Genomic DNA, 12,994 nt, shown 5'->3' on the forward strand with positions numbered 1-12,994 from the left:
AACGGGAATAATATTTGAAATGTCAATAAAAAATATATCTAATAAAATTTTTAAAAAAAGAAAGCATCCAAGCATTGAAGTAATGCTTAATGGCATCTCTTCCCATATACCATTGTATGTATTTGGACCACCCTGCTTGCAAAAGCTAGGGGTAATCAACTGCTTAGCCCGCATTACTCACAACAGTTGGAGTACAAGCTGGGTGGACGGAGAACAAGTACTGTTTTCTATGCGGTTCTGATCCTCTATCAGTTGGATTGAGGCAAACATTTCTTTTCATCCTGAAAACTGCTAAAATAAGAGCATTCCCCAGGCCACCTATGAAATACGATGTATTCATTCTGACATCATAGCAGTGGGGAAAAGACAGCCAGGAAGTTAGCTTTGCAAAGTCCCAAATGAGCACCCTCATTTCCTGTTATAAATGTCAGTGACAGAACATAGCCAAGTAAAGGTCAAAGCACGGAGAAGTTAAGAGAACGACTCAGAAGGCATGGGCAAATCTACCAGGAAACTGTGCTTTTGATGACAAATGCATTTTTGGGTCCCCAAGACAGTACATAAATTTCCAAATACTTGTATGACAAAGGTCATTTGCTCAGCCAAAAGTACATTCTGTTAGCGGAGGCTGAAATGCCATTTGTCTATATTTTCTTTATTTAACTCGGCTTTTCCCATGAGTTAGATAATTAATCTAAAGCCGGCATAAAAGAATGCAAGCCATTCCCCACGGATATAAATGCCAAACACAGCAGGGGGCAGTTCAGCAAGTATCACTTGGGCCTGTGTGTGTGTGAGTGTGTGTGTGGGTGTGTCTGTGTGTGTGAGTGTGTGTGTCTGTGTGTGTGAGTGTGTGTGTGTGTCTGTGTGTGTGTGCCTGTGTGTGTATGTGTGTGTGGTGTGTGTGTGAGTGTGTGTGTGTGTACATACATTTGGGAATATAATATGTAGATAAGAATGCTCTGTTTCTATTCACTGCAGATTGGTAAAATTTATGAAATGAGAATGATGATGGACTTCAATGGAAACAACAGAGGCTATGCATTTGTAACCTTCTCAAATAAGCAGGAAGCCAAGAATGCAATCAAGCAACTTAATAATTATGAAATTCGGTAAGTTCCTCATCTGCCAGATGCAAGCTGACTCTAAAACTGCACCTGCATCTGTTCCCTATCAAGATAGTGTATGTGTGTAAGCTAACCAAACTAGGAGTGAAATGTTAGGTCTTTCTTCGGTAAAAGTGATCTGGTTAAACATTTATTTAATCTCATTTCTGTATGAGGTATAAAGTCCACAGAGATAAAATTTATTAATTAACCAATTACATTAATATGTACTGAATACTCTTCAAGATATTAGAAATGTATCAAGATATCCTCTGTCCCCATAGAACACAAATATAAAAGATTAAATCAATAACTTGCAGACAAAAAAAACAAGAAGCAGAAAGGTTGTGTAGAGAGAATGCTATTTGAATTTGGTGGTTTTAAGAAAATAAATCCTATGAAAAGGTGAAATTTGATCTGATATTTGGATAAAAATTTCAGGCAAGACAGTCAGACCCTAAACAAGGTTACTCAAAGAAAAGAAAAAGCAGCAAACTGCAAGAAAAAAAATTCCTAAAATTGAAACAAAATTGATGTTTGATGTGTTTAAAAGACAGGAAGAAAAGACAGGGAAAAAAGAAAAGAAATGGTTAAAGGCAGGACAGTTGGAGAACATTGTCCCTGCTGAAGAATCTGAACTTACTTATACAAAGACTTGGAACTGGAGGAGAATTTTAGATGGCGCTGTGGGTTGTAAAGCATTGCTACAGCTGTTGAGTCGACAGACAACTACGGTAGAGCAGGACCGGAAAGAGGGGAACCGTGTCAAAGGCTGAGGCACATCCTAGGAATAACAGTGATTCAACGAGTGGTCACAAGCAAAAGGGACAAAAAGGGGTCAGAACTAGACACACTGGGGAAGCCAGAGGAGGGGAAACATGATGACTTGATATCACATGTGATATGGGGCAAATATCATGGGATTTGATTCCAAGTGTCTGCGAGAGTGGGTGAGCCATTGGGAAGGAGAGACGAGGGGAGAAGCAGGAAGCATGTGACACCTCAGGCAAGATGTAGCGCAACTGTACGAGAGTAGAGGCAGGAGAGGGGTCACAATTACATCATTTCTACAGCATTTTAAACCATGAGATCACGGGAGGGTAAAATTGAAGATGTATAACCAATAATATGATTTCATAAGACTGTCTTTCTAAAAATGTCACCAGGGATTAAAATCTGCCATAAATCCTTTCTTAAAGAAACCCTGGGCCGCCTGGGAGGGCGAGCAACAGGTAAATCTTTGGGGCAGCCAAGCTTCACTTAAGGGGAAGTGAGTAGTTGTTTCTTTGTGACTCGATTTCATGTGTTTAAGGTTTACTTTATTTTTAAGTATGTGTGTGTTTATGTACTTGTATGTATATGTGTGTGAGAGTGTGCATGTGTGTGTGCATGTAAGTGTGTGCCTGCATAATCCAGAAGAGGACGCCTGACTTCCTGTGACTGTACGTAATGGGTGGTTTTGAGTTGCCCTACATGGATACTGGGAACCAAATTGGGTCCTTTGCAAGAGCAATGAATGCTTCAACCACTGACCCATCTTTCCAGCCCCAGCTTTCACCTATAAAGTAGAGAGTATATCCATTTCCCGGGTTTGATTATAAAGATAAATCAAAGAGTTTTGAAAACTTAATGTGATGTTTAGGACATAGTAGCCAACAGATAACAAAGGTTACCACAGTTCAACTCCAAAATTCGGTTTCCATATTTATCCCTTTTCTGTAATGCAGACAAACCTTAAGATTAGTGGAATCTTACCTTTGTTGACCACAGACAGCGTGGCCTGCTGCCTAGTATTTTCCTACTTTGTATAAGAAAGTATGTTGCATCACAAAGCATCCTCGCAATCCTGGGAAGAAATTAAAAACTAGCTCAATTTTCTTCAACTCTTTAGCTACATGAAGAATGACTGGGTGTGGCAATCTTTACCGCCTAAGCTGGTCAGTTCCACACAAGCCTCTACAGAGCTAAAAAGAAATCTGTGTGATGTGCAGAAAACCGGATCCCCAATCAGGAGACCTGAGGTCATTTTTTCCCCTTTGGTTTACCTTCAACTTCTTGGAACATCACCTTTGTCTCTGTACTTGATCATATCACACAGCAATGCTGTAAATATCGGACAAAAATAATATACACTGACAAATGTGGAGACGGCTTTGCAAAATTGTCATTTTACTTGCTTTATAAAAAGATCACTTTATAATAATGAAACCACAAGTAAAAACATACAGGGGCTGGAGAAATAGTTCAGTGGTTAGGAGCCCCTGAAGCTGTTACAGAAGACCTGAGTTCAGTTCCCGTCGTCCTCATGGAGGAAAATAACTGTCTGTAACTCAATTCCAGGGGCTCTGACCTCATCTTATGTTCTCTCAGGCACTGGGTACAGACATGGTACACAGGCACACATGGAGGTACCCATACATACACATAAAACTAAATAAATGATTATCTTTTAAAAATAACGTTTAAAATCGTACCAATTTTCAAAGCGTTCACCTAGACTAAGGCAGCCATTCCAACAAAGTATGCATTCTAGTTATATGATTCCAGGAATGAGAGGGCTCTGCATCTCCGAGTCTTCTCTGAAACATAGACATCATATTGGTAAGGGCAATCCTAAGGCGACTTTTGATTTGCAACATGTGGACTGGACTGTGCAGGAGATTGACAGCGAGTTGTATCTATTCGACCCGAGGTTACTCAGCAGGGACTGACCACGCTATTGAAAACAGAGAAGATGTGAAATAAATCCCACCATGCTACAGGGTAATAGTTCCTTGACAGTCTCCTCCGTGAATCCAACTGTCTTTTCTGTAAAACAGATTTTAAAATTATTTCTATCTCGCAGGGTGTCGTACAAATAGCAAAGGTAAGGTACTTAGATCTCTGGCACTCAAAGGATTGGGCGTTCTGTAAGTTGACTGGCAATTGTGGGGGTGACTGGTGGGGAGGGCAGAGAAAGAGGGGGGAAATAATAATATGGAAAGAGAAAGTGTCCGGGAATAGCCAAATCTCCATTTGGAAGCCAGACGCAAGGTAAAGGCACAGAGAATCTTTAAAAATTAGGGAGTGGGATAAACTCAACATGAACCAGTCAAGAAGAGACCTTCACAACCTCCACTCTTCTGTGGTCAATCTGCCAGAGAGAGAAAAACCTTCCTTCCAGAAAGGAACAATAACCTTTATTTTGCTGTCAGCCACCATTTCTCCAGGGATGGATGAGGCTGTTACCCAGGGAAGAGCTGCAGTTATCACATCATCTTCCTCCCCATCAAATATTCACTGAGCATCCTCTAAATGCCTGGCTCTGGAGACATTAAAGTCATGTCCTTGGCTTGTGAGAAAGTGAATTTTATCTCCAGGCAGTTCTGGGAAAGGATGTTGAGCAGACACACATTTAGAAATTCTAGACTCGCTCCTGCTGGCAACTGATACCAGAACAGCCCACTAACCATAAAAAACCAAAAAACAAAAAACAACAAAACCAGAGTATCTCTAAGTAAATGAGAGAGATATTTATACTTTCTTAAGTAAAATTTAAAGCACACATAACTAGGGGCTAGAGGTGCAATGTATATGATAGAGTGCTGGCCTAGCATGCACAAAGCCTGGGTTTTAATCCAGGAATCTCATAAGCCTGTATGGTAGTATACAATTGCAATCTTAGCTCTTGAGAGAGGGAGAGAGAAGAATTGGGAGTTCAAGGCCATAGCTGGCTGTATAGCAAATTTGGAACCAGCTTGAGACACGTGAGCTCCTGACTAAATACAGTTGAAAGAAATAATTCAACAAACAAACCAAGAAACCAGCAGGAAGATCACTTTGTCGGTCCCCACTTTCCCCAAGACACCACATTCTCTGGGGAATGTCGCAAGAGTGAGAGAGACTTGTGAATTCTCACTCCTGCCCTTGGTTCTTCGGCAAAGGAGAAGCAATGAGCAGTGACCAGACAGATCAGAACACCCGTGCCACAACCACGAGTCACTGGTTTCCAGAAAAATCAGAATGGTCTCCTTCCCACCTGCCTAGAGGAGACCTTTAACTCATGACGAACATGAGTTTTGGTTAATGAGGCCTCACTGTTTTCATTTATAAAATGAATTCATTATTTATAAAATCCAGCCTAATACTTTTTTCCCACAATCTCAAAAAAGGCATGGATTTATTGATTAGAATGCCAATAACCACGAAATAAATTGGGAATCGACAAATGGGAGTACTTTATAGTAAAAGCTTATGAGGAGCAAAGAAAATATCAAAATACAGAGATCCTCTGAGGAGTAGGAGAAAAATTTGAAAATTGTTCAGAGAGTAGATGAATTTTAAAAGAAACTTTCTAACATCAAAAGAAAAAAATCAATAAACATAGGCAAATGATTAAAAGGGGTCCTTCTCAATACACATAGTCTATAATTATACGAAAATCTTTTAATGATCTTAGCTATCAGAAAAGTTCAATTCATAATATGTCAATATGCCAGCATAATCCAGTTATCACGAATGGTATAAAATTAAAATAGTCAATGCTGCTACAGATATCATGGAAACATTTATGCATTTATTGTAGTCGGAAATGTCATACGATACCAATATGAAAAATGCAAATAAGGTTCTTCATATAAATAACATTAATATGATATGTACAATTCAGTTCTGCCACTCTTTGGTGGTATCTGAGGGAAATAGTTGCAAGGGGAAAAATCTACACAATAATGTTATTACATCACTACTCACATGCCCCAAGCACAGAATTAGCTGAGATGTTCTTCAACTGATAAATATGTAACGAGGTGTTGGTAAATAGACATAATTGTATTTTCTCAGCTAGTAGTAAACATATTATCAGTATGTAATTTCAGGAAAATGGCTATTGTTTAGCGGACACCATGTTAAGCAATAAGCTGGACACGGAAATATTAATGTTGTTGTCTCTTGAATGTGGAAGCTACAAAGGCAAAAACAAAGTATCAGCCAAACCAAAACGGAGAAAGGCTACCAGGAAGGGCAGAGGGGAAGAAGGAAGGAGCAGTGTGGGGAACTTCTTCATCCCAGTTCCAGGAGGAAGTCCCAGCCTAAAACCTAACACAGAAAATATCGAAAGGCAAACGGCATGAAAGTTAAAACTATTCGTTAAAAAAAAGAATGACCTCCACAATTCTCACATTCTAAAACACAAACTAAACAAAAAATCAAACTCTGAGTGTAATGTAAAGTGTCTCCTGATTGCTTCATGTTCTTCTGTCTTGCTATTGTTAACGGCTGTAGAGCATCCTTCAGTGGAAAAGCCTGCCCTTCGTTTGCTAGAATTTCTCAGTCAGAAGCAACACTATCCATTCTTTATACACATTTAGAAAGGAGAAGGCATTTTTGGAAGACCTGACAATTGTCCATTGACTGAAAGTGGTCAAGAACCAGGGTGGTGGCCTGGAGAGATGGCTTGGGAGTTAAAGGCACTTGCTGCTCTTACAGATGGTCTAGATTTGGTCCCCAGCACCCACATGATGGTATACGACTGTCTAAAACCCCAGTCCCAAAGCATCCAAAACCCTCTTCTGCATACATGCATGTGATACACATACATGCACATGGGCAAAATACTCACATACATAAAAAGAGGAAAGCGTTTTAAAAGAACGAGGATAATATGCTATGGTACACAGTGGGGCAATGTCCAGGTACAAGAATATGTCATTTCAACAAAGCTACCTTGAAGGATTGTATTGTTGTGCAGTGTAGTGCAGGGCAGCGTAGTGACCATCTGCATGCTATGGCTTGGACCTCACCTCTGTTTGCTAGCGTCTGTTCCAGAAGGGCACTGTTTGGTCGACAATTATGCACACTTGTCAGTCATCTGTACCAGTGTGGGCCTCCTTCGTCTTACTAAGAGGTAGCTCTGCAAAGTAGAATAAACAGAGGCCCCAGGGCTGGTTGCACTTCTCAGAATCAATAAGGCCTTACACAAGTCACTTAATTTCATTGTCTAGAAAATAGAATAGAAATAACACCTAATTTGCTCATCTCGCAGACTCTTTTGTATGGGACAAATAATATAAGAAAATCTGTATTAGATAAGAAACTAATTCTACTTTATTTTATTTATTCTGTGTATGTCACATACACCATGAGTATGGTGGTCAAAGGACAACTTGTGGGAATTCGGTCGAGCCTCCCACCATGTGAGTTCAGAGAGAGAATACAGATCATCACATTTACAAACCCGCGCCTTTACCCACTGAGCCATACTGCTGGCTCTTCGTAATTTTGGGACTGGGGGGGTGTGGTGGTTTGTATATGCTTGGCCCGGGAAGTCGATCTATTAGGAGGTGTGGCCTTGTTGGAGTAGGCGTGTCACTGTGGTGTAGGCTTAAGACCCTTCACTCTAGCTGCCTATAAGTGAGTCTTCCACTAGCAGTCTTCAGATGAAGATGTTGAACGCTCAGCGATGCGTGCACCATGCATGCCTGGATGCTGCCATGCTCCCACCTTGAAGATAATAGACTAAACCTGTAAGCCAGCCCCGATTAAATGTTGTCCTTTATAAGACTTGTCATGGTCACGGTGTCTGTTCCCAGCAGTTAAACCCTAACTAAGATGGGGGGAGGGGTGCGTTTTTAACAGTAATCATATCAGAACAGCTCCTCGACTTGCTGCATCATGAGAAGTAGCAAAACCTCAGTAGCACAGGGTGAGTAGGCGTAGGAGCAGGGCCCAGTATGGATGCCTTGGCGCTGGGACATCAGGATGCGAAGAAAATGGATGGCAAGTGGTAAACCTACATCTAGTCTAAAGAGACCAGGTACCAATCAGCCCTTCGTCTAGTTTTCCTTTTTAAAAAGTTCAGAGGTCAAGACTGGGTATATATAGGAGATCAGTGGCAGAATCTGTGCAGCACACGCAATGATCCTGGTACCACAAAAGAAAAGAGGGGAGGGGTGTCAGTCTATATTGGAACATCTTTCCTCTAAAGAAACCACAATGTCTTCGAAAGTTTTATACATTTGCAACCTCTGCCACCGCCCTCCATTACACACAGATTCTCACCTGTGAAAATTGCTTTTCCCCATTTAGGAATGGCCGTCTCCTGGGCGTCTGTGCCAGTGTGGACAACTGCCGGTTGTTTGTGGGGGGAATCCCCAAAACCAAAAAGAGAGAAGAAATCTTGTCAGAGATGAAAAAGGTCACTGAAGGAGTTGTTGATGTCATTGTCTACCCAAGCGCTGCCGATAAAACCAAAAACCGGGGGTTTGCCTTCGTGGAATATGAGAGTCACCGCGCAGCCGCCATGGCTAGGCGGAGGCTGCTGCCAGGTAAGCCTGGTTCCTGAACAGGGACTCCAAACCCGCAGCAGACCTCGCATGAGCTTCCCTGTCGCCTTTCAGCTCTTCATCTTGTTTATTTCAGTTCCGTAACGTTTTTACAGATGTGTTCTGGAAAGTCATACATCTGCTCAAGAGGAGAAAGAACATTGATCAATAGCAATCCTACAGAGGATCCTCGGCGAAGACACTTTTTAAGATTAAACAAACCCATCACGTATATAGCTGCATGTAGATTAGTTCACAGGCTAGTTAGAATTGGACAGTATTATCTTTCACAGCATAGACACTCACCAGCCCAAGGATAACCACCAGACATGCTTTCAGTGTGTTTCCCAATTTCTAATCATTTCCATCTAATTGGAGGTAAGAAACACGTTCTTCCCACACATCTCTCTTTAGGCACTCCAGACACACATGAGCACCAAGCCTCAATTCATGAGTTTAACTGCCTGGGTCAGAACAATGCAGGCAAGCATTCAAAGTTCCTTGGCTTTCTGTAAAATATTCACTAAAACACAGTCAAGTGCTAATATGAATTCATACTAATGGGAAAAAAACTATCTAGACCAGTAGTTCTCAACTTTTATAATACTGACTCTTTAATACAGGTCCTTATTTTGTGGTGACCCCATCCATAAAATTATTTCATTACTACTTCATGACCGTAATTTTCTTACTGTTATCACTCAATGTCTAGCATGAAGGATATCTGACCCACAGGTTGAGAATCAGTGATCTAGTGTGGTAAAAAGCTTTACACTAGGGTCCACGCTCATAAAAACTGTGAGAGATGAGGACAGGTGGAACGGCTCAAAACTCTGAATTTATTTCGGCTTCATGTAGTCCTTCTTGACTGCACTTTTGGTTTTTAATGGGGCTGTTGATTGAACAGAGGGTCTTGAGCGACCTAGGCCAGCATTCGAACGCTCAGCTAGGTCCTAGCTCTGCGTCTGCTCTTTATAAGTTAGCATTGAGACATTTTCAGTGTTCTAGTAGACTCTCTTCCCCATCATCTTCTTTACCTCCTCTGAGTCCCAATCAGTTGTGAGCCATTCGTAGGCTTTCAGAATTGAAATGAAGTCAGCTAGAGGGGCAGCTAAAAAAAGTGGTGATACCTCTCCAGCACTCATTACTGTTTTTACACAGTTTAGGATAGAGATCTGATTTCTATATGTGGATTAGGATACCCACTTTTTGCAGAATTTTTTAAAATATTACTTAGGACTGCCTGACCTCAAACTTGAGCTCCTCTGCCCTCTGCCCCTAGAGTACCACTATGCCCAATGCCCCCTAGTGCTATTTATTAAAGAGATTACACTTGGGTTTGTATGCTCCTGGAACGTCAAAGATCATGATTGATTTGTAAGAAATGAAAGGATGGATATTTGATCCCCCTATGTAATAATTGCACCCATGACTCCTTCTTCCGAACACTGACAATTCCTGATTTTGTTCTGTCCAGTTCTGTGCGCCCTACAAGATACAGCTTGCTTCTAATCAGTGAATTAAACACATAACCCAGATTTTCCCTACAATGTGGAAACTGAGTTGACTTCTCACCTTATCCCACCGCTTCAACATGGAGCCTCCAGGGATATATATGGTGGTTGGGTGGCAACATCAAAGGGGAAGGAAGTAGTAATGGGGAATTCCTGTTTGGTGACAATCTTTGAAGCTGGCAACATGGGTGCTGTCCCCCTTCCACAAGATCATGATGAGAGAGAACTGGGAGGCTCATGGGAAACACACAGTGTAGAAGGAACCATCTAGTAAGTTGCCACTGTAGGGTACAGGAACCTGTGCTGACTTGGGTAACACCCACTCTTTTAAGACGAGTTAATTTTTTATCCTCAACTGCCTTCTTAGTCTTCTCTGAATTGGGATTTTTTTTTTAAATATGTTTTCTCCGAGTTCTCACATTGCCTGTATTCAGACTGGGGATTCGGAAGGCACACAGTTGGTCTGAGCCCTGGATCAAATATGAGAGACTGAGAACAAAGAATGTTTGATCCCATCCACCAACCCTGGCTCATTTGTGTATGTCTCAGTGGTGGTGTCCGGCTAATAGACAGCACATTCCAACCGCGGCGGATGCTGTCCAAGTGACCTCTTAATGCTTCACGGAGTCAAGACTCTGTGTCTGAGCCCTAAATCTGCTCCTTCTCCCCCTTTATTATCTCACCTTAAAGCCTACCTCCCCCCTGTAAAAGCTGTCCTTCGAGTCAGATGTGCCCACCACTTCTCCATTTCAAACCACATCCTGCTTCTCTCTACATTCACTCATTACGATAAGCCACTAGTCACACTAAAGACTCTCCCATCCAACTCCTGCTTTATTCGAATGTCTTAAAAAAATCAATAATAATCTTTTTTTAGTGGTCTTGGTCATTTAAGACCTTAACGGTCAGTTCAATTTAAAAGACCATCAGCGTGAGCTGAGAGGATGCCGTGATTTCTAAATAATTCATCGTTCTTCTGATCGTTGTCAACAGGAAGAATACAGTTGTGGGGACATCCTATCGCAGTAGACTGGGCAGAGCCAGAAGTCGAAGTTGACGAAGACACGATGTCTTCCGTGAAAATCCTGTACGTAAGGAACCTTATGCTGTCTACCTCGGAAGAGATGATTGAGAAGGAATTCAACAGTATTAAACCAGGTGGGTCACATGAGCAATTAATTCTTCAAACTGTGCTTTAAAAACACTTATGCCGGAGGGCGTCACCCACAATGCTAAAGAGAATAGCTTTTATTCTCCTAATCGGTTGTGTATTGTTCAGGTATTTCACCATTTTGGGGCTCTGAAAGAGACATACGGTCCTACAGCACTTAGGAATATTATGGTATATATTTATCTGTGTAGTTATTTAATGAATACACATCACCTCTGCTAAACCAAACTCTGCGAGTTCTTCTCCTTCTAATTAGCTCCTCTGTCCCTAGACCCAGACTGAGAACAAAGTAAATATTTACTGTGTTAATGATGCCAAGCTCTTACTGGATGTCTACCCTCTAACACAGATTTCCCAACCTCTTTGCTACTGACATTTCGGAGCAAATCATTCTTGGTAGATTGCAGGGTATTGAACAACATGCAAGGTCCATGCCTACCCCTGCCAGCTATAGCAACCTGCCCCAGAGGACAACCAAAAGCATCTCCTGACATTTTCATTCATATGTCTGACATGTACTTAGTCATACCAGCTTGTGTCCATCACAGAAACATCTTCCCACAACTGAGAATTTCTTGGGCTTCGGGCAATTTCTATAGGATGCTAACAAGCACGGGCCATGATGCTCTTGTATTAAGCCTCCTGACAGTATTTCCACCCTGAGATTGTCTGTTTCCAACTGTAAGTGGATATGATGTCACATGTATACTAGGATGGTAAGCTCTATAGATAATTGTCAAGGATACTATTTTTTTCCTTTTACAGATTTCCCAAGCATAAACTTCCCTCACCCTCACGAGCTCTGCCTTCCCTGACATTTAGTATCATGGCATGGTTGCATACCAACAGCTGTGAATCCACAGTTACTACAGAAACTGAAAAAAAAAATCCACTAGAATTAGAATGGGCGTGCTCACATCACATGCCACTTATCAGCACAATGCCCTATCCTGGAGGTCCCTTCATGGCATCTCCTATTTCCTATAATGTGAAAAACAGAGCCCAGAGTAGTTAAATCGTCACACAGCTAGCAGCTGGCAGACCCCAGATTTAACAACCTCCTGAACCCTCACACCAACCCTCATTCCAGTCACACAGCCATTCATGCAGCTGCTGCTCCATCAGTGGCTTCAGCATGCCACGTACTGGGGGAGGAATTAGCAGATGTGGGCTGTGTGTGGAAGGAATTTATAGAGAAGTCACAGCTAAACCATCCTGCTCTCGGCATGCAGAGCCAAGTCCTAAGTCACTCACGGGTAAGGGTGAACCCCAATGTGGTTGTGCCAGGCTGGGAACTAGTACATGTGTGTATATGTTCCGTCCACTCCGGGTTGGGATTTCTTTTTCCCAGAGTGAATAATACTTACATTCCCTCCCAGTTAAAATGGCGCTTTTGTTTTGAAAGGGGTTAGAACGAGAAACTGTCAAAAGACTGACTTTTTTTAAATTAATTGTGAATGATTATCACACAATTAATATGTGAATGTCCAGTCTGCACATTTAAGATAGATACGCCTAGACTCTAATGCCTTAGAAGCTGTAAGAAAATAATGAATGCCAACTTGTTCCTTCTTTCCTCTTCCTCTCTCTTCCCCCCCTCCTCCCATGACTTCAGCTACAACCACCCCCAGCATAGTACTACATTATCCTTGTTTTCAGCCGAAACATTCCCAGCAATTCTGGGGCACTTCTTAGGCCAGTGACACAATACTCAGGGCTCTATAATGTTGTGTGTGATGCATAAAAGAATATGAACAATAGGCAGATATCGATCCTGTGGAGAGAGAGAAAAAACAAATCCACAAATTTCTTCTCCAGTGCAACAATATACTGTATCACGACTGTATTAGAAAATTTTGTGGAAGGAGAAAAATAACATTAAATTTTTCTTTTTAAAGATTT

General features: G+C 41.6%; 1 protein-coding gene across 2 annotated transcripts in view; it reads left to right on the forward strand.

Moving 5' to 3' along the window:
- The window catches only part of A1cf (APOBEC1 complementation factor), a 75,740-nt gene that overhangs the window by 43,358 nt on the left and 19,388 nt on the right, over positions 1-12,994 (forward strand). For both annotated transcript variants that reach the window (XM_032891800.1, XM_032891801.1), the window contains exons 4-6: positions 982-1,112; positions 8,172-8,410; positions 10,915-11,079. In XM_032891800.1, the coding sequence (XP_032747691.1) occupies positions 982-1,112; positions 8,172-8,410; positions 10,915-11,079 (535 nt within the window). The remainder of the gene's footprint in view (positions 1-981; positions 1,113-8,171; positions 8,411-10,914; positions 11,080-12,994) is intronic.

This window comes from Rattus rattus, chromosome 2 (genome assembly GCF_011064425.1).
Source record: "Rattus rattus isolate New Zealand chromosome 2, Rrattus_CSIRO_v1, whole genome shotgun sequence".
Taxonomy (NCBI): domain Eukaryota; kingdom Metazoa; phylum Chordata; class Mammalia; order Rodentia; family Muridae; genus Rattus; species Rattus rattus.